The 20745-nt window shown below is 43.1% G+C and overlaps 2 protein-coding genes across 3 annotated transcripts in view; one reads left to right on the forward strand and one right to left on the reverse strand.

Moving 5' to 3' along the window:
• CACNA2D3 (calcium voltage-gated channel auxiliary subunit alpha2delta 3) overlaps positions 1-20745 on the forward strand; it is a 933078-nt gene that overhangs the window by 753219 nt on the left and 159114 nt on the right. The window lies entirely within an intron of this gene.
• Positions 1647-19641, reverse strand: LRTM1 (leucine rich repeats and transmembrane domains 1). The gene is made up of 3 exons (XM_023587833.3): positions 19070-19641; positions 12416-13012; positions 1647-6250 (listed from the first exon to the last, which is right to left on the reverse strand). The coding sequence occupies exons 1-3, from the start codon at positions 19122-19124 to the stop codon at positions 5832-5834; spliced, it is 1071 nt and encodes a 356-aa protein (XP_023443601.2). The 5' UTR covers positions 19125-19641; the 3' UTR covers positions 1647-5831.

The raw sequence follows: 20745 nt of genomic DNA on the forward strand, positions 1-20745 counted from the left end.
CAAATCTAACCAGAAATTTCAAAAATTATATTAGGATGCATTCTAAAATTGGTCTTTTTATGATTCTTCTGCTCCTTGAGTTGTCTTTATTCCATGATTTTTTGTAGATTTCTTTTAGAGGGCTCCAAGTTAGATTTTTCCTTTAACATTTTACTATTCTTGAACAATGGGAGTATTAACCGGACTTGGTATTTGCCGGTGAACAAGGTGGATGGCTTCCCCTTGAGTCTCCCTTGTGGTTGATTTTAGAGTACCCCTTGGAGAGATTAGGTTGGGCAACTAGTTGATATGTGCAGTCCCTAGACAAGTGTCCATTGTCTAACTGCCTTTCATGTAGTATGGTATTACAGGATTGAGAAGGAGATGCCATTCCTGGTACCTGGTGGTCTGACTACTTGTTTTGGATAAACTGAAGCAGTCGGTAGTTTTCTTTCCTTGTAAGAAAGAAAGAAAATTCAATCCCAGACCGTACTTCTTGTCCCCCTTCCTTTTATCACCCTATTATTTGTTGCATTGTTGATATTATTCACCTCTAATGAATAAAAACAGAGGTCTTCATGGGAAGTATTTTGGGACTTGAATGTCCTCAGATAACCTACATAGAGGAGGGACTGGTTTCCTTCAGGTTTTTGAAACCCCATGTCTCAGGGGAAGGAATGCCAGCCTAAAGACAGGTGGTGCAGACGCTAGTCTGCTCTTCTACTCTATTGCTAACCTAAACAAATGCTTCAGGGTTGCATCTCTGCTTTGAATAGTGGACATTTCTCTTAGAGCCTTGGATGTCATTAACCAGGACTCCTAATTTTGAAGGTCCTTCTAACTTCTTTCTTCTCTCTGTGTATTCAAGATGCATTTCATGGGAAATACTACTTATTAGCCAGCATCTTAATCTGGAGTCTAACTTTATCATCTTTTCAAATAACCGAAAGGGAGTATGGCTGACTCTCTCCCTTCGTTCCCATTCTAAGAATGCCTTTTCCAGCCCAGCAGAATCATAAGTGACAAAAGGAACCTCCTATTCCAAGTTTACATCAGCTCCTTCAGCTGCTCTCCCGGTATTGGTGAGACAGAGCTCTGGCAATGACATGTTTGTTGGTGGTTGGGTTCTTTTCCCTGACATGTTTTAAGATAAGTGTTGGCAGTGCCAGGAAAGGATACCAATTCTGACATCTTTGAACATTTCACATCCTGAAATGTGGCCCAGATTTGACCTTGGAAAGACCTGGATCCAAACTCCTACCCCATCACTTAGTGATGTGACTTTGAGCAAATGACTCCCACTCTCTGATGATGTCTCTTCATCTGTAATATAGCAGTAAAATATACACATGATATGGTCATCTGAGGCTTAGAGAAAATGTATGCATTATGCCTGAAAAACACATGGCACAAAGTTGGGTGCTCAATAAGTGTCGATGTTGGGTGCTAGAATTGCCATTATTCAGATCGACATCATAACATCATGTCTTAATACGCAGACATACAGAATGAAAGCAGAAAGGTGAGGCTTGTATTATCCGTGTAACTTCATGCTCCTGCAACCACATTTATCAGGCCTGTGATCAATTAGTGTGTGACTTTTGTGAAGTTCCTTTCCTTTTCCATGCTTCTATTTCCCATCTGTAAAATAAGGAGACTGAACTATATCAGAGTAGCAAATAGGTTTAATCTCATACATCAAGATCCGTAGTAGCTACCTGGAAAACAGATTTAAAAGGATTCTGAGGCTCAGCAGATAAAGCCTGCAGTGATCTATTAGGAATGCCTGCTATGGATAGGGAGGGTGGTGCAGCTATTCTGGAATTTTCCAGGCCTGGATTATTTTCTGGATCTTCTTAGAATGGGACTTGGCAGCTGGGTAAAGTTCTATCCATTCAAATGGATATTCAGTGTCCTTGGCGTGAAAAGCAGGCTATGGGTCTTCTAGTCGAATCTGCAAGCAGGGGTGGGGAGTGGGTTTTGAAACTGTTTCTCTGAATGGGATAGATGATTCTTTCTTTGAGACCTCATTGCTATTTGAGCATAAAAAAAATAAAACTCTCCTGGAACTAATACATAGAAACCACAGCCCAGTGATACCGGGTAGGGTCAGAATGTCATTTTCTGGCAGATTTCTATCTAATAGCATTTAGCAGTATATAGACTGGTAGGTTTGACCAAACAGAAAGGTTAATTTCCTGATCTGCAATAGGGGGCAATGGGTTTCCAACAGTTGTGTAATTACGCTAACTGATTTTAGAAGTTGATTCAGCAACTTTCTTTGATATTTAGGATCTAAGACAAGGGTGTCTTATTTCTCGGGTAACATGGTTAACTTAAAGTAATGAGATTTGTTTTTCACAAACCTTCAGGAGGAAATCCTTGTGTGAATTACTTTTCAGTCTTCCATTTTTGTAAAGAAAAATAAAAGACCCAGTTGTCCACTGGCATTTTATAATAGTAAGCCCAAGATTCATCTTACAGAATCAGGGACACTTCCCTTAATTGTAAATGCTTTTCAGATACAGATTTGGAGAAAGGTTCTCTTTCTCTTTCTCTGGCAGAAGACTTTGCTCATTCCCTTCCTTATACGGCTTATTAATTGCTATTGCAAATTGTGATATCCAACAAAGGAAAAATGACCATCAGTAGTCATACTGTTCCACTGAGTATGATGAAAAACTCTATTTTAGATGGTTTTCTCAGGAAAAAATCATCACAGATCATGATTTTTGTCCACAGTATATTTGCAGCAAGGCTCTAAGATGGAAGGGCATTTTTATAGGGGAATCTATGAATATGATAATAGCAATAAATGGTTGAAAATAATCTGTGAGGCATTTTCAAACTACCTCTCATGAACTGTAGTGGTTGTGAAAGATAATTTGTGGTTCTTGCAGAATACCTTGCAAATTGGGTCTTTCATCTGCAATGTTTTTTTACAGTTAAAACATTTCATTTCTCATATTAACAAATGATAACTCTGCATTTGTTAATCTAAACAATTTGATTTATATTTTTCTGTGCTGAAAGGCTGTTGACATTTCAGGGTAAGTAATTATTTTCATTGCTAACTGCTATTTGTGGTGACTATAGGCAAAAGATAGAAATCTGAATACACGATTGTATCATTCCAATCATTTTCCTTAAAGACTGCCCATAAAACAGGAAATCTGTTTGTCTGAATTATCACCCACAATTTGAAACCTCACAGGACATGGGTATTGACAAGTGAGGATCCCAGCGCCTTTCAGAGCTTTCGGCAGTATGCTGGAAGCTATCTTGTGCAAACTCTGTGGCCAGGGGGACAGGGTTGAGCCACAGTGCCACTGAACCTCGGGCGGGGCAAATTGCCCTTGCACTCCTAACTCATAGCAGAGAGGAAGCACTGGCATTGGCCTCAGTAGTTCCGAGCTTGTGTAATAGCTGTTCAGGTGTCTCTCGGGTGGTTGTTAGGATTACATGGAAGAACGCTCACACGATTTCCTCGTGCCAAGGCAGGGACATGGCAGGAGTAATGGAAACATGTGGTGAAATGGTGATGACATGTACAAAGATCTTCGAAGTTTCCTTTCCCATATTCCTTTCTTGGCCAAGAATTCACAATCAAGGGCAATGGAAGGAAAGCTTTTTCACCTGGAAAGCAGTTGATCTGTCCTTAGAGCAGGATTCTGAGCGTTGGCTGCTGAAATGCCACACACTGCCCATGGAATTGTGGAGAGGAGGCACCCTGGATCCAGGGCTAAGCCAATGTCTGGGATCTCTTGCATCTTAAAATCCATGCTAATTTTTCAGGGTACTCCTTAATGTATCTAGATTTATTTTACCTGACCCAAAAAAACTTACCATCAAAATTTAAACTTTCCCCCCACCCCTAGGAAAGTCACCTAGCAAAATGGCTGCCCCCGGCAGACGGGGCAACTTTAGCCTGTGCTTCTTTCTGTGTGGGGCCCACACTAGTTATATGCAGCCCATCACAGGTGTATGCTGACCTTGTGTTGATTAGAGGGGCCCTGGGGTGAATCCTGCAGAATGGGGTATGACAGAGCCATCTGTCCATTTCCCTGTGGTCACTTTCCACTGTTGGACAAGGTTCAGGCTGCATCAGACGGGCAGAAAATAGTGCTGCATGAGCGGACCTTCCACTCACATTCTAGGTCAGGGGCAGGACTACTGATTTAGGATCCAAACCAATTTTTACATGACCCGAAGGAATGAAGGCAGAGCCAGAACCCCGGATGGCAAATGTGTTTTATCCTTGGAACCAACTCCAATTGATTCGTTCTGGCTGCGTACAGGGCTGTCTCAAGAAGGCATCTGTGGTGCATGGGGCTCAGCCACGAGGGGTGCTGTGATTTATTAGCGATGTCTGTCATGGCCTCGGGATAGACTGCTTACCCTGTATTGGCCATTCTTTGCTTTTGACATGTCCCTAACTCCTCTGTGCCAAATCCTTCTTTGCAAAATGATTTTAATATATACAGGTGGCTGAAAGTATGAGATGAGGCATCATGAGAGAGAGACCAGGTAGGTTCCACTTTAAGAAAACCTAGCATGAGAAAATGCAAAGTTACAAGATGCATAAATCTGGAGCCAATTATTTCCATTACAGAAAGATTCCATGAAAGTTTCCTTTAAATAGGGAGCTCCCCTACTGCATTAAAATGATGATTCAATTTACAAAAATTCACTTTGCATGCACCTCTTCAGGACCATGTCTACAGAGGAAAGCAAGCCACACCTGGTTTTTTTAAAGCGTGGCCTAAATAATGTTCAGGACGGCTGCCCCTACATATCTAGAGCCTCCTGGTAATCCCCACTCTCTTCAGACTTCCTCCTTACTTCCTATCCCAGAGTGTTGAGTAGAAACTCTGGGTGGTGGTCAGCAGCTGCCGGCTCCCACCCTAGCACGGCTGCATTTCATTAGTGGGTCAACTGATTGCTCCGGGTCTGTTTATGTGTGGGTGTGGTTGTGCAACTCAATGCACTCCCTGGGCTGTGCATGTAGATATAGATACACAACAGCCATTATCTCGCTTGGCCCACCCCAAATTCATTCCTGCTGTGAGAGAAATGGAAGTTTCCAAACGCTTGGTGGATATAGCCTTGCTCTAATATCTGCCCCCAATTCTGCCTGCCCATCCTCTCTGTGTTTGTTTATGTGTAATTTACCCTTGCATCAGAAAACTTCCCCAGATTCTGGGCCTGAGTCCCATTATCCAAACACGGAACCCTCCTCTTCCTCTGTGGCCTAGAAAACCCCAAATGGTTTTCTAATTTAGAAAATTAAATATAATCTGGCTCTTGTGGCAAGCTACAAAATTCCCAACCACCAGACGCTCCCATTAAATGCATAATGTACACAACATCTGAAAGTATCACCAATCTAGCATGAACTCGAATTAGAGAGGCATTCAGTGCCCCTTGGGTAAGATCACCAGCTTCTTCCCAGGCACTCAAAATTGGGCAGTTTTCCCATGGACCATAAAGCTCCCAAGAATGCTGATGGGCACATGTGTCTGAATTTCTGCTGCTCTGTAAATGCAACTGAATCCCAGGACGAGTACCTGAAAGAGATGATATCTTCCCTTTCTCTCCGTCTGGCCCTCCCCCATGTGGAACAACTGCAGTAACTTCACAGGCCCAGAGCTCAAGTGTCGTGTCTGCTTCATCTACGGTATTTTTAAAAATCTCAACATAAATTTCTTCCCAGGAATATGTTTTACAGACACATCTTTTATTTCTCTCTCTCTCTCTTTCTTTTGGACTAAGCAAAATAAGGCTGTAAGAGTGAACAAAACAGACTCTTTCCTCTGGCCTAAGGTGACCCTTCCTCTCTGAGATGGAAGTTCTCAGGCTGCTGGGCTGTCAAGCAGCTCTTTTCCTGCCGTCTTCCCAGGCTGGTTGGTTGGAGCCAAGGGTCCCCCATGGCCCTGGGCTGTCACTGCTGCGTAGGCGCAGCCGTAGATGGTGGCCACCAGCATCATGAGACCCACGATCCCACACACAACCGCGGTGACGATGAAGGTGGCGATGGCATAGCGCAGGTTGGCTGGCCTCGGCTTGGCTTTGAGCTCACACTCGGCGAGGGCGCTGCGGTCCTCGGGCAGGCTGGGCGCCGCCCCCCGGGCAGAGCCTGGCTGCGGAGCCGGCGAGGGCACCTGGTCTGGAGGAGAAGGGCAAGGCTGGTACAGCTCGTGAGGGATCTTAAGAAGGTCCTTGCCCCTCCAGGTGTCCGGTGACGCACAGGTGATGCCATCCGTCACGCCCCCTTGAAGAAACAAAAGCAAAGGATGATAACAGAGCCTCAATACAGCTGAGTTCCAAAGTCCTCAGCCCGCAGAAACTTAGGCAGATGGAATTTATAAAGTACCTTTTTTTTCCCTTGGAGTCAAAAATTTAACAACCATATTTTATGATTTTAGGATTTCTAAATTGGCTAAATGCTAAAAATGCCACACACTAAATTGGCAATTACTTATGACCAAGAATTCATTAGAAGCTAAGTTACCTCTACCTTATAAATGCTGAGGGGAAAACAATGCAGAAGCTGACAAGAAGGAGCATTTGGACTGCAGCTCCAGGGTCTGTGCTCACAGCGTTGCTGGGGCTCACTCCTCTAACGAACCCCGCCAGACAAGAACTCTTTTGTACCAAATTCCCATCGGAAAGCTACGGGGAAAACACAACAACAACAACAACACAAACGTCCATTGTCGTGATGCTATGTGTCCGTCACAAAGACCCTGTGTGTCTACCAGCACTCCTCAGTGATGCCCAGTGTGGGGGCTGGAATGGTCTTTTGCGTTTTCCAAGTGTGTATCTGAAGATTCAACAGTCATAGTTGTTTAGTTCATGGGATTAAGTGTAATTACCACGTCTCCTCAGGCCTCGAAACATTTACTGCTTTGAGTATCAAACCTTCCAGTGGGTTATTAAATGCAGTTTCCATTCCTTGTAAGGTGGTTGATTTCCTCAGGTATGTAAAGCACGGTTGGTCAGGGGATTTGGGTGCCGAATAATCCTTTTCTAGAACACTGGCCTCGTTGACCACTGATTTACTAGCTGACCTTGTGTAAATAAACTTCTCTGCCTAAACTTTTTGCTATGAAAACATATTTGTATCCGACTTGATGGATTACAAAGCACATTTAGGTAAGTCCTCACATCTGTGCTATACCGAGTAATTCTTGTCCAAGCTCGCACAGGTTGTAAGTGGACCGATCACTGCTTGATCCCAGTTTGTTTCCCCCCTGCACCTGCTGGCTCCCTCCACTTCCTCCTTTCTGGAGTGCTGTGAGGTCAGCGGACGCAGTGACCTCAGCAGCATCTGCCTGTAAAGCCCTTCCCTGCGCAGAAGCCCGCTAGCCTGTGACTCGGCTGGCCCCGGCTGCCACAGATACCTCCTCGGGACAGCTGCAAAGGGCCCCCTGGTGCCACTCATAGGAAAGTCAGATTGGAGGTTCTTAAATGCACAATAGTTGAATTATAAAGTTATACCCAAGAGTGGCGTGCCAGAGGCCAGCACTTCAGTGTAAGTCGCGCCCTCCCTTGCATGGCGCTTGGGAGTTTGGGGCCTCAGAAGCCGAGTCCTGCGTGGCCCTGCTGGTAGGTGGGTCCCTCCACAGCACGATGGTTATCACGCGGCCAGGTCACACCAGGTAAGCGGCAATAGTAAATGTAACCCATGCTCTTTTTGCTGCCCCTGCTCGAAACTGAATTCCCTGCTGTCGGAGTCTCGTAGGCCCCTTCTGGCTTCGTCAGCAATCCTTTGAGGTGAATCCCCCAACTCTAAAGCCCACAGGTAAAAGAGGAATGTCCTCTTTTGTCCAGCCACTGAGATGCATGAGTCCAGGGGTGCAGCCTGGGCTGCTCTGGACAAATCCGAGGCATCAGGGGTCGTTTTATGGCACTGCACAGTCAGCCTCTTGCAGGGACTTTGATGCCAGGCAGAAGGCCAGGGAGAAAGCAATGCAGCATGGGGCTTTGAGAAGTAATCATGATCTTTAACCTGCCCAGAGAGCACTGAGGCTTCCAGCAGAGGGAGAGAGGCCCCCTGCCACGGGAAGGCATTTCCATCCACTGGGGCAGTTACCCAGTCGCTCCAGGCTGAAGAATGAATGGTCTTTCTGCAGTTCCAAGCTTCCTTGGAACTAATTCACTCTTAGGGTGGGAGCCTTGGCCTCAGGTTCCGGAGCCAAGGAGGTCAAGGCTGAGGTCTGGGATCTGGCTCAAAGACAGGGGCTGTGGCTGCCAGGAGCTCCCGCGGCTCCTGTGCAGCTGCATCCTCAGCCCATATTCCCCTCTCACCCCTTTGTCACCATCCCAGGGGACACGACTCCAGAAGGCAACTCGGCTGATTTTTGCCTTGGGAGTCCTACTCCCCATTAGGTTCATGTAAGCTAACAACACAAGAAGCTCCAGCCTGCCAAACACTCATTGTCTCCCGTCTGGCCACTAGAAGCCCTTAATCAGTGTCTTGGATGAAATAGGATTTAAAGTCTTGACTCTATACATTACTTAGCTGTGTGACCTTAAACAAGTTACTTGACCACTCTGTGCCTCTGCTCATCCAGAATGTAGGAGAAGTGGGTATCAATGAAATCCACCTCCTAAGATTGCTTGGTTAGATAGAGTATGCCAAGAATTTCGCACAATACCTAACCCAGGGTAAGGTTTAATAAAGGTAACTATATTAGCACAAAGGTGATTTTTGTTTACTTATGAATGGAGAGAGAGAAATCATAATTACAAAATCTGTGGGCGCATGTTTTCGTGAAGGAGACGTTATGTGTTCACCAAAGCATGTCTTTGTTTTTCTTGGGCCCAGAGGAAGACTACATTTCTCCACCCCTTGTGGTTAGTTTGGGGCCATGTGACTGGTTCTGACCAGTGGAAGCAATGAATGACACTCCGGGCCATAAAGCCTCCTGCTTGCACTTTGTTCTCATTTAGGGGCACCTCAGAGGCCAGTGGGGAAGTTAGCAACGGCTTGGGTTGAAAGGCGTTTAGGTCCCTGCATGGCACCCAATTCCCTTGTCCTCTGACATGGCGAGCAACAGATTCTTTTTGCTTTTTGTCCCTGTGGCCTGGGATGGTCGCTTATCTCCATCAGCCTGCCCTGACTAATTGGGTTAGTGCTTACGTTTGTTTATGCATCTCTTTTAAATCAGGCCTTTACTTATGTCTTTTTCCTTATTTTATCTTTATTCAATACATAGGTAATCAGCTTGCCTCCCACAGTTAGCATCTATTTGCATGGGGTCTCTTCCTAATTATTTGGGGACCTCCAGGATGTGTTGCCCCAACCCAATCTTACCTTCCTCCCGAGAAAGGCTGCAGCCTGTGGCCACGCAGCCCGCCCTCAGGGAGCTCTGACCCACAGCACAGAATCCAGGACCACAATAGGCCCCTGCACCTTCCTACTGTGGTACTGTCCTTTTTTATCTGACAGTAGCTAGCGAGGGGCATCAGCTTGCCCAAAGTCCGCTGGCAAGTTTGTCGCAGAATAGGGGAGCTTTGTCCTATCCCGTGTTTCTTGTCATGTCCTGGATGTAGGAACAGTTTTTGTCAAGAAACGTTCTCTTTTGGTGACAGCGGTCTCTGTGACAGGCTGCCTTGTGCTCACATTAGTCGCAGCACCCCAGATGGAAGCAGTGTTACTTGCAACCTCCTCTAAGAGAGATTTCACCATCACATATGGCTTAGGTCAACTTAAACATTAAGCAGGTTAGTGAGATGACATTTGCTATTTATTGTTGAAAGGGATTCTTATTTCAGTATCGTCTATTTTATCTGATTTTGTGCTCTAACCATCTCTGTAGAACTGCTGCAACCAGCCAGATGGTATTGATTCCCTAATTTGTATCTGTGGCTCTGATATCTCCCTGAGCTACAGGCTCAAATATACAACCACCAGCTCATCATCTCAAGCTCGGCAGCCCCAGTCTGAACTCCTGATTTACACTCACCTGCTTCCCCCATCTCCCAGGCTTCCCCTTATCTGGTAATGGCATCACCATTTATCTCATTACCATTGCAGGACCAAAAAAAGTAAATTTCCCATAATTACGCTCTCTTCCTCATCTCCCACTCCAACCTAGTAGCCATTTCTAAAAGTTCAGTATTCCAAATATCTCCCAAAGTCGATTGCTTCTCACCACCCTGGTTTGGGCCACCACCGTGTCCTGCCCGGATGACTGAAATCACTTCCTCCCTCATCTCCCTGCTGAGGCTTCTGCAGCCTTTGGTCTGCTCTCCTAGTGTAGCCTGTGTGACCTTTTAAAATATAATCAGATCTTGTTCTCCTGCTTAAAGCTCTTCAAGAGCTAAAACCCAAACATCTTAGCCATGCTCTGCACATCCCTCTGTCACCTGGCCCAAGTCTTGTGCTGCTTTATCTCTGTTTGCTCTCTAGCTCATTCCTCTGTTCTAGCCACTCTGTTATCCCTTTTTTGTCCCTCTGCCAAGCTAAGCTTGCTCCCCTCTCAGGCCCTTTGCACATGCTGTCCTTTCCCCAATTATCTTTTTGCTCCATTCCTCCTCATGGTTCTGCTCTCCCCTTACCCTGCCTCTGTCTTCTTAGCACTAATTGCTGTCTGAATAGATAATATTTATCATATTTAATACATATCTCTACTACCAAACTGTGACCTCCACAATGACAGGGGTTTTCTTGTTCAGTGCTCTTTTCACTAGAAAAGTTTATGGCACATAAGAGGCACTCAAATATAGGAATGAATGAATGATGCTTGAACATTAGGAGGAGAGAAGCACTGTGATGGAAAGAAATGAATGGCTGAGGCCCAAAAGCCACGCATGCATTCTTTTGTCATCTGTGCTTCTATTCTGTAATCTTGGGCAAGTCACTGATTCTTCCTGGTCCTCTATTTCCATTGATAACAGAATAGCTTTAGGTTGGAAGGGGTCAGCAAACTTTTCTATAAAGATCCAGAGAGTAAAAATTTTAATGCCATACAGTTTCTGTCACACTACTCAACTTTGCCTTGTAGCATGAAGGCAATCACAGACCAGATGTAATTAATGGTCATGGCTGTTGTTCCAATAAAACTTTATTTACAAAAGCTGGCAGTGGACCAGATTTTACCCTTGAACTGCAGTTTGCTGACCCATACAATATGCTAAGTGCTGCCTGTTAATCGGCCTTCTGCTTTCAAAGGTATTTGTGCTAGAAATCAACTACACTTCCGGATACCCCATTCAGTTCTGCCTGAAGACAGGCAGAAAGAGAAGATGCCTTTGCTGGAGGAGGGGGAGGGCAGTAAAGGAGGGGCTTTTGAATGATTTAATGATAAATTGTTCTCCTGACTCCACCCTAAGTGTGTTGGGATCTCCTTAACACCTATCTTTTTTTTTTTAGATTTATTTATTTATTTATTTATTTCCCCTTCCCTCCCCCACCCCGGTTGTCTGTTCTCTGTGTCTATTTGCTGCATCTTCTTCTTTGTCCGCTTCTGTTGTTGTCAGTGGCACAGGAATCTGTGTTTCTTTTTGTTGTGTCATCTTGTTGTGTCAGCTCTCTGTGTGGGCGGCACCGTTCTTAGGCAGGCTGCACTTTCTGTCGCACCAGGTGGCTCTCCTTATGGGGCATACTCCTTGCACATGGGGCTCCCCTACGCGGGGGACAACCCTGTGTGGCACGGCACCCCTTGCGCGCATCAGCACTGCACATGGGCCAGCTCCACACGGGTCAAGGAGGCCTGGGGCTTGAACTGCGGACCTCCCATGTGGTAGACGGACGCCCTAACCACTGGGCCAAGTCCGCTTCCCTTTAACACCTATCTTAATTGTATGTAAGTTAGTTTTCTAGATGATCTCCAGAGCCCTTCCATCTCCAATATTTTAGGATCTCTTGCTTTGCTTTTTGGCTTGTGGTTAAAGAAATATTGAGTCATTTTAGAGAATACCCCTATTGCACTTGTCTTCAATAACAATGGTATTTCCTAAAGCAGAAACAATAGTCTTAAGGAGATAGCTGTCAAATGGGTAGAAGCAGACAGAAAGGGAAAAATAGCTCAAGGGATAGATAACCATGCCACCAGTTGGATCACACTTGAAAATTAGAATATGATGCTACTTTGGAGTTGAGCAATTATTCAGGTGACAATTGAATTTCCCTCTTTGTTAAGGGCATACAATTCCCAGATTTATAAAAAAACAAAAACTTCATGTTGGATTAATCAAACAAATAGATATTTCCAAGAATCATAATAGTAGGTGAACTTTTCATACCTGAATTAAACACCCTTTATTGACTCATTTGCCTCTTTTCCCATATCATACATAACATCAATTTTCAAAAGCTTGTATGGGCCCCTGGCACACGCCTCAAAGTGCTTTCTAATGAAGAGAAGAGATGAGGTTCCACCTAGACTGGTAACATGCAGATGGGGGTTTTCAAATAAACATTACTGACCTTTATAGATAAATTTCTCCATCCAGAGTTTAAGACCGAGCAAGTGGCAATTGCATTTCCAGAGGTTGTTCTTGAGAAATAAAAGCCTCACACTGGGCATGGACTCTAGGAGAGTTCGGTCTAGCTGCTGGAGCTGGTTTTGCTGGACTGCAAATACAGTTAGGTTCTCCCAAGGCTTATCCAAGGATGTGGGAAGATGGCTAATATTGTTTGATGACAAATCAAGCTCCCTCAGCTGTGGGAGGGAATGGAAAAGTCTGTTTTCCAGGGAATGCAGGGAGTTCTGAGTTAGGTTTAACACCTTCAGATGTTGAAGACCATGGAAAGCACCAGGGTCCAGAGTTGAAAGGGAATTGTTGGATAAGTTTAAGGTTATGAGCTGTGGCACAGACCTAAAGGCAAAAGCAGGAAGCTGGTGAATCTCGTTATCTTGTAAGTGCAGTGTTAGAGTCTGAGGAGGCAAATCAGAAGGGATTTCAACCAGACCCTGTTGGCTGCAGTCGACAGACTTTGAGAATGAGTGACAGTGGCACCTCTCTGGGCAGCCAGATACCACATAAAGCAGGAACATCACACTTGAAAGCAGGAGCAGTTCACCTACAACAAACAGAGAGAAAGTGAGATAGAAACCAGCTGGTCAAGGGTAAAGAGTAGTTTCAGGGAAGCAAATGTAGCTTAAGTAGTTGAGCACCTGCTTCCTATGTACCAGGCACCAGGTACATAAAAGCATTTTTTTTTTTCTTTCTAATTCACAAATAATGGGATTCTGAGACAAGTAACACCATCCACAATCTGGCAGGAAGGTAACTTGTTTGCCATCTTTGGTCAAGTCTGGCTAGACTAAGTATGGCCCTGGTGTCAATAACTATTAAAAACTTTATGCTAACTCGTGTCAGAAGCCCTGGAAAAGACAATTTTTCAGTGACTCATTAGAAGATGGAATATATAAGGATATAAAGTAGAAGGTGAACTAAGTCTTTTTTGTGCATATGCCTTTTGGAGAGTGTAGCAAAATTGTCTGGGACCAGAGGTGATAAAGAACATGAGGAATTTCAGATATACACATTTCTAAAAATTATGCTCCATAGCAGCACTACCCAGGGTGGTAGCCACTAGCCACATGTGTTTTCTGAGCTCTCGAAATATGTCTGTTGTGACCAGGGAACTGAATTTTTTACTTGTATTTAATTTAACTATTTAAATTGAAATAGCCATATGACACATGGCTAGCAGTTCCTGTAATCGACAGAGCAGGTCTCATATACTGATGTTCATTGCAGGTGTAATTGCATGAAAGGTGACTCTTCCTTTTTCATTTGAGAAATTTAAAAAATATAGAAAAGCATTAAGAATAATATAATAGTAGGATCATGGGGAGATGGCAACGGACTAGCAGGCAGAGCTGAATGCTCTCAGAAAAATAATAGAGAAAGAGTCAAAACCTGTCTGAGGGATCAGGACAATGCTACAGAACTCCCAGGAGGGTGAGGGACAGAGAGACGAAGAAGCCAGAATGACACACATGAGCTACCAATCTCCCATTGCAGCCAGGAAGGGCTCCCCTCCCCTACCTCCAAGATAGTAAGCCAGAGTAAAAGGCAGAGTAAAATGCATTCAGCGACTAAGAGGAGAGCAGACATCTTCCTCCCTGTCCACTGTTTCAAGGGAAAAGGGAGGGGAGGTCGGGGTGCTTTTCTTCAGTGGATTCGGCCAGGAGAGCCTGCTTTGAATCTCCAATCTGGAGAGTCAACACAGGAACATAGAAAAGTCAAGACTGAAACACCTCTGTGGAAAGGTGTGCTGACTAGCGTCATCTGCTGGCCAGTCTGAAACTTGCATGGATAAAAACCATTGATGCTCTCTGCATCCAACCCCTGGGAGAAAATCTGCACCCCACTAGTGAGTCCCTGGCCCAATTCTGGATATTTAAGCTGGGCAATTTTAAAGACTGAGAATAAGTATAATCAAATATCAAAGAAGAGCTGTGAAAAGGAGAAAGAAAAAAAAACAGGCAAGAGAGAGAAATTAGCCATCAGAATAAATTCACCAATGTATGCAGATGCCTAGATGTCTGCAAAAAATTACAAATCATACCAGGTAACAGGAAGAGATGGCCCAGCCAAAAGAACAAACCAAATATCCTGAAGAATACAGGATTTAATACAATTAATCAGTGATAATCACACAACTCTCCTAAATCACTTCAAAGAATTTAAAGATAACATAACTAAAGAAATAAATACTAAGAAGACAGTGGGAGCGGAATTGTGGGAACATGGCCCATGGGGTAGACAAATAAAGTTTAGCTCTTTCTGAAACTACTCAGAAGGAGTCCAGGGCTGCCTTGGAGACCTGCTTAGGGGTTCCGCAGGCCAGAACACTGCTTCACGACTAACAGGAAAGTTGGGGACAGTTTATTTCAAGCAAACTTGAAATAAAAAAAAAAAAGGAAGACACTGGGAGAGAATAAAAAACATTTTGAAAGCCTGCAAAGAAAAGTAACAGACCTTATGGGAGTGAAGGACACAATGGATAAAATTAAAAATATATTTGGGAAGTCGACTTGGCCCAATGGATAGGGCATCCGCCTACCACATGGGAGGTCCGTGGTTCAAATCCCAGGGCCTCCTGACCTGTGTGGAGCTGGCCGACGTGCGCAAAGAGTGCCATGCCACGCAGGGGTGTCCCCCGCATAGGGGAGCCCCATGCGCAGAGAGTGCGCCCCGTAAGGAGAGCCGTCCAGCGTGAAAGAAAGTGTAGCCTGCCCAGGAATGGTGTTGCACACATGGAGAGCTGACACAACAAGATGACACAACAAAAAGAAACAGTTTCCTGGAGCCACTGATAAGGATAGAAGTGGACACAGAATAACACACAGCGAATGGACACAGAAAGCAGACAACTGGGGGGGGGGTAGGGGGAGAGAAAAAAATAAAATAAAAATCTTTAAAAAAACTTTAAAAAAATACATTAGAGACACATAGGAGCAGATTTTAATTGCTTGAAGACAGAATTCGTGATTTTAAAGGCAGAACATCTAAACTGGAAAAGACAGGACAACAGAAAGAAAAGAGAATGAAAAAATTGCAACAGGGTCTCAGGGAACTGAATGACAACATGAGACACACAAACATTCACGTTATTGGTGTCCCAGAAGGAGAAGAGAATGGAAAAACAGCAGAAAGAATATTTGAGGAAATAATGACCAAAAACTTCCCAACCCTTATAAAAGACATAAATATCAATATCCAAGAAGGACAACGCACCAGAAACAGAATAAATCCAAATAGACCTACCTGGAGACACCTACTATTCAGAATGACAACAAACAGAGATAGAGGATTCTGAAAGCAGCAAGAGAAAAGTAAAGCATCACATACAAGGGAAACTCAGTAAGATTAAGTGCAGACCTCTCGCCAGAATCCATGGAGGAGAGAAGAAAGTAGTATGATGTATTTAAGGTACTGAAAGAGAAAAACTGCCAGCCAAGAATTCTGTATCTGGCAAAGCTGTCCTTCAAAAATGAGGGTAAGTTCAAACTTTTCACAGACAAACAACTCATGGAATATGTAACCAAAAGACCAGATTTACAAGAGATACTAAAGTGGGTGCTACAGCCTGAAAGGAAAAATCAAAGGGGAGAGATTTGGAGAAGAGTGTAGAAATGAAGATTATTAGGAAGGGTAAACTAAAGGGTAAGAAGACAGACAATATGACAACAGAGAACCAAAGGACAAAATGGATGAAGTAACTAATGCCTTTTACAGTAATAACACTGAATGTTAATGGATTGAGTGCCTCAATCAAAAGATATAGACTGATAGAATGGATAAAATAATATAAGCCATCTATATGTTGTCTATAAGAGACCCATCCCAGACCTAAGACACAACCAGGTAAAAAGCGAAAAGTTGGAAAAAGGCATTCCATGCAAATAGTAACCAAAAGAGAGCTGGAATAGACCAGATAAATGTAAAATAACCATATTATAGTAAATGAACAATAAATTGTTCCTGTGATCAGTATTCTGTAATTTTTTTCATATAAAATAAACACTTGTTTTTAATTGAGAACTGGAGAAGAGATTTATTTTTGGAGACTTCATTTTTCTTTAACCCTTTCTTACTCATACTCTTTAATTAAAATAATCTATCTGGATCAACAATGATTTAGCATGGCTAATGCTGAACAAGATATTGAGCTTTTTGCCTCATAAAATTATGAGCTGGCAAATTGTCATCTGCTGTAATTCATTCTAAAAAGATGTGAAGAATTCCCAAATAGGAATTTGATTATCTAGAAAGAATTATGGTCTAAATGGAAATTAAATAACTAAACCAATAATTTATTTCATTCTTAGAGATTATTATGTCCTATAGTTAGAGCTGTAACATAAAAACTAGAATTAGGTTATAAGTAATTTCTACTTGAATTATTATTTGTATTTATAAAGTTTTTTTGCTTTGCTATCTATTTTTTGTAATTGATTATATTTAATCTAACCTGGCCTTGCACTCTCTTTTAAAATTTGTAAGTTCTTTCGATCTATTTTTTATTTATTCATTTTATAATTTTACAATAATGGACTTTTTAACAGCTAAAAAAAAGTCATTGATTATATGCTTTGCATAGATCATATGGTATGTGAATGTATCTCAATAAAACTACTTAATAAATGAATAAATAATTGTGCAAGAATAGCCAGAAATAGCAGCTATGTAGAGCAGGGGACACAGAGAGATTGAGGAGTTTTCTTGTTTGTTTGTTCGTATGTTGTTTGTTTATCGTTATTGAAATAACAAAAAATCTCTACTCATGACTGAAGTGATGAATGAGCAACTATGTGATTATACCAAATACCATTGATTGTACACTTTGAGTGAATTGTATGCTTTATTAATATGTATCAATAAAATTGATCTGTTAAAAATAATAATATAATAAACACCCATAGTCCCGTTACATCTACTCTTAGCTCAAGGAAACAATGCATCACTGAGGCAATTGAACTCCCTTGTGACCAGCACACATCTTGCTCCCTGACATGAGCCGCCCTTACCACCACCATTACTGAACCCTTTTGAAAACAATGCTTTACAAAAATATGGCAAATTATATAGAGCAAGCCACAACCCAAAGACTTTATAGATATAACGTGATTTCATCTTCATAACCTTATAAATATGGTTCTATTATTATCTCCATCTTAAAGGTGATAAAACAGAGAAGCTAAATCACTTGTCCAGGGTCACACAGATGAGTGGTAGAGCCATGACTTAAACCCAGGGAGTGCGACTGCAGAAACCATCTAGGTTCTTATCTGCTGAACTCTACTACCTGCCAAATTCTTTTATATAGGGGTTTCTAAAAATCTACATAAACAGAATTGTGTGTATGTATTATTCTGTCATTTTCTCTATTCACTCAACACAGATTTTAAGATCCATCCATGTGGATATGTAGACAGCTAATATTTTCCTTTAATTGCTGTGTAGTATATCCCATGATGAGACCATGCCAAGTTTAATATTTAGCCACTGCCTTATTAAGGGACATTTGAGTTACAGTTTTGTTTTGTTTTTGTTTTTGTTGTTTTCATTACAAACAATGCTGCAAAGAGCTTCCTTGCACAGTGAGGGAAAGGATCTCTGGAATAAGCAGGGGTCTCCGTGCAGGCTTCAGAGATAATGCTGATTTTATATACCCTTAGATACTGCTAGATAGTTCTGTATCACTTCCTTCTTTTTTCTGAGACTTGAATTTCAAAATATTGCAAACACCAGTTGAGGATATTTTTTTAAATTTGTAGAGAAATTCATCTACTCATGAAGAAAGTTTTTGATAGAGGCTTTTTAATTTTGGTTTGGTTTGGTTCTCTTTGTTTGTTTTGGGGGGACAGTGGGAGATTTACTAGGGAAATGTACAATGTGGTTGTCAAATACACTTGAGTCTGTTCTCCCTTTGTCCCTTGAATTCCCTACTGATGCTAACAGTGCTTTAGGGGAATGGAGAAGAGTCTTGGAGAACCTTCTGAAGGAGATTCTGCTCAGTTTAATGTAGCTCAAGGGATGCAGATCAGCACAGCAATAGCTCTTCCCCCACTTCCAAAATATATAAAGAGCAAAACCTTTGTTTTTCTTTCTATAATTTTGCAAATAATCTAAATGTCTCCTTTCAAAACCCAAACGTCTTCCAGGCAGAAGTGAACTGATACCCCTCACTTTAGCTGTGGACCTCAAGCATTAATGAGTACCAGGAAATCAAATCTCAAACCAGAGAACCTGTTTTCCACAGAATCCACTAATCCATTAATGAAAGGCTTGTCTTTCTGAGATTGTAGCCAGTTTGTTCACTTTATTCTTTGGTTCTAACCCCAAGGGAAGAATATATGAACTCCACCTTCAAGCTTCAAGTTCTATGTGTTCTATGAAATGGCCCATGACAAGCCCATCACTTATCTGCATTTATGGTTGGATACATTTGCCTCCACCCCCTGCCCATGTCCCCAAGACAGCAGAAACATAAATCCTCTGCCTTATGGAGATCTTTGTTGTATCTGTCCGTTGTTTTGTTTTGTTTTTTAAAGAAGACCGTTTGAAAATAGGTTTCCCATAGATACCTTTCTGAGGGGCAATGGAGTTAATTAGGGCTCACCTTTCATGACTGGGTCTTCGCAGGATTCCTTGCTGAATTCGTAGCCCACCTTCATTAATTTGAAGTCCAGTAAATGGAGGGCGTGGCAAACTCAGAGTCCAGCTTGGCACTCACTTTCTACGAACCCTGCTCGGCGCTTTTCTTCAAAGCAGAAAACAGCCGTTGTTTTCAGGAGCCCACTTATTTAAGCAGTTCTGCTAGTGTCTCCATCTGGCTGGGAGGGTTTTCCATAGAGGAGCGTTTGATTGTGCCCCCTGTTCTTCCTTAAAGAGTCAGCCTCCCCAAGATCATCCCTGCCTTTCCCATTCAGCCGGGAGCCACAGAAAGAATGTTTGTCAAACCCCGGTGAACAGCTGTAGCATTCAAACATGACCCCGATGGCTCAGGCTTTTTGATTATTTAATCTGCTTGAAGTCCAGGGCACCAAAATAAAATAAAACTGCCTTCTTAATCCGGTCGTGGTGTCTGAATTCTGTTGACTTATTAACCGTGCCGTGTCAACCCTCATCAGGTTGGGGGATGCCCGACGCAAATCCTCAATCGGGGGTCTAGCAACAGAGCCAGCAGAGTGTGTAAAACAAGGACAAATTGGCCTGCTGGAGGCTGAGACGGTTTCTACAGTGCGCTTGTTTGGTCATCGAGGGCTTATTCAGCCAGCATCCGTGGGGATTAGCTGTGTTGACAGGATCTTCATGCCCTGAAATTCATAGCCATGGTTTCCTTTAGTGGACATCACAACCTCTTCTTTCTGGTGCCACAAATACTTCCCGGTTGCCTGCTTGCTCCCCACCCCCACTCTCCCACCCCCAGTTGAAGTGACCTTTTGGTGAGCCTGACTTTTGAAATACTTCTCCATCTTTCATTGTTTCCCTGACACTGAGGTTCTGGTCCTTTCCTCATTTTTCACATATGAAACAATAAGTCCGCCCCCTGTGAGCAACGGGCATCAATGGACTGTGACTGTTCTCTAATTGAAACTGCTGGGAACTTTCCCACCAGGGACTTGAACCCTTTCTTTGAATGTGCAAATCCCTCACCATTTATGAGGTTTCAGTGCCTGAAGCTTCCACCCAAAATATTCTATATATGTAGGGTAAAAACCTGCCTTTTTTTTTTCTTTGAAGCAGCTGAAAGTAGAATCAGGCAGTATAATCGAAAATTTCTGAGTGTGTGCTTGGGAATCAGATGTTTCTGAATTTGAATTTCAGCTTCACTCTTCACCAGCTGGGAAAGTGAGCGGCCTACTTGAAGCCTTGCTTTCCTCATCTCTAATATGGGGATATCAGGAGTCCTTACTTCACAAGCTTGTCCTCAGGATTAAATAAAGTAGTACAAGCCTTGGCCCAGAGTGTCTTAACCTATGTCTGCAGTTGCCCATGAAAATGCCTTCCAGGATGATGGGACTGCTGGATTTGGAAAGCAGTCTTGCCTAGAGGTGGAGAGGGAGGTGGTGTAGAAGGGCCTGGATTCATGCCTCTTTGGTTATGGAGAGGAAAGAAGCCCATTGTGATGGAAGTCGAAAATTCGGTTTTTGGCTATACTTAATCACCTGCTCCTTGGGGATCTTTTCTCAACTTGACCAAGGTCCTTCTCATCTCACAAAACTCAGTATACTCGTCCTGCCCCCTTACTGAATATCTGCTTTACCTAGCCCACCATCTTTTGTCTCCCTCTCA

This window comes from Dasypus novemcinctus, chromosome 26 (assembly GCF_030445035.2).
Source record: "Dasypus novemcinctus isolate mDasNov1 chromosome 26, mDasNov1.1.hap2, whole genome shotgun sequence".
NCBI classification, from domain to species: Eukaryota; Metazoa; Chordata; class Mammalia; order Cingulata; family Dasypodidae; genus Dasypus; species Dasypus novemcinctus.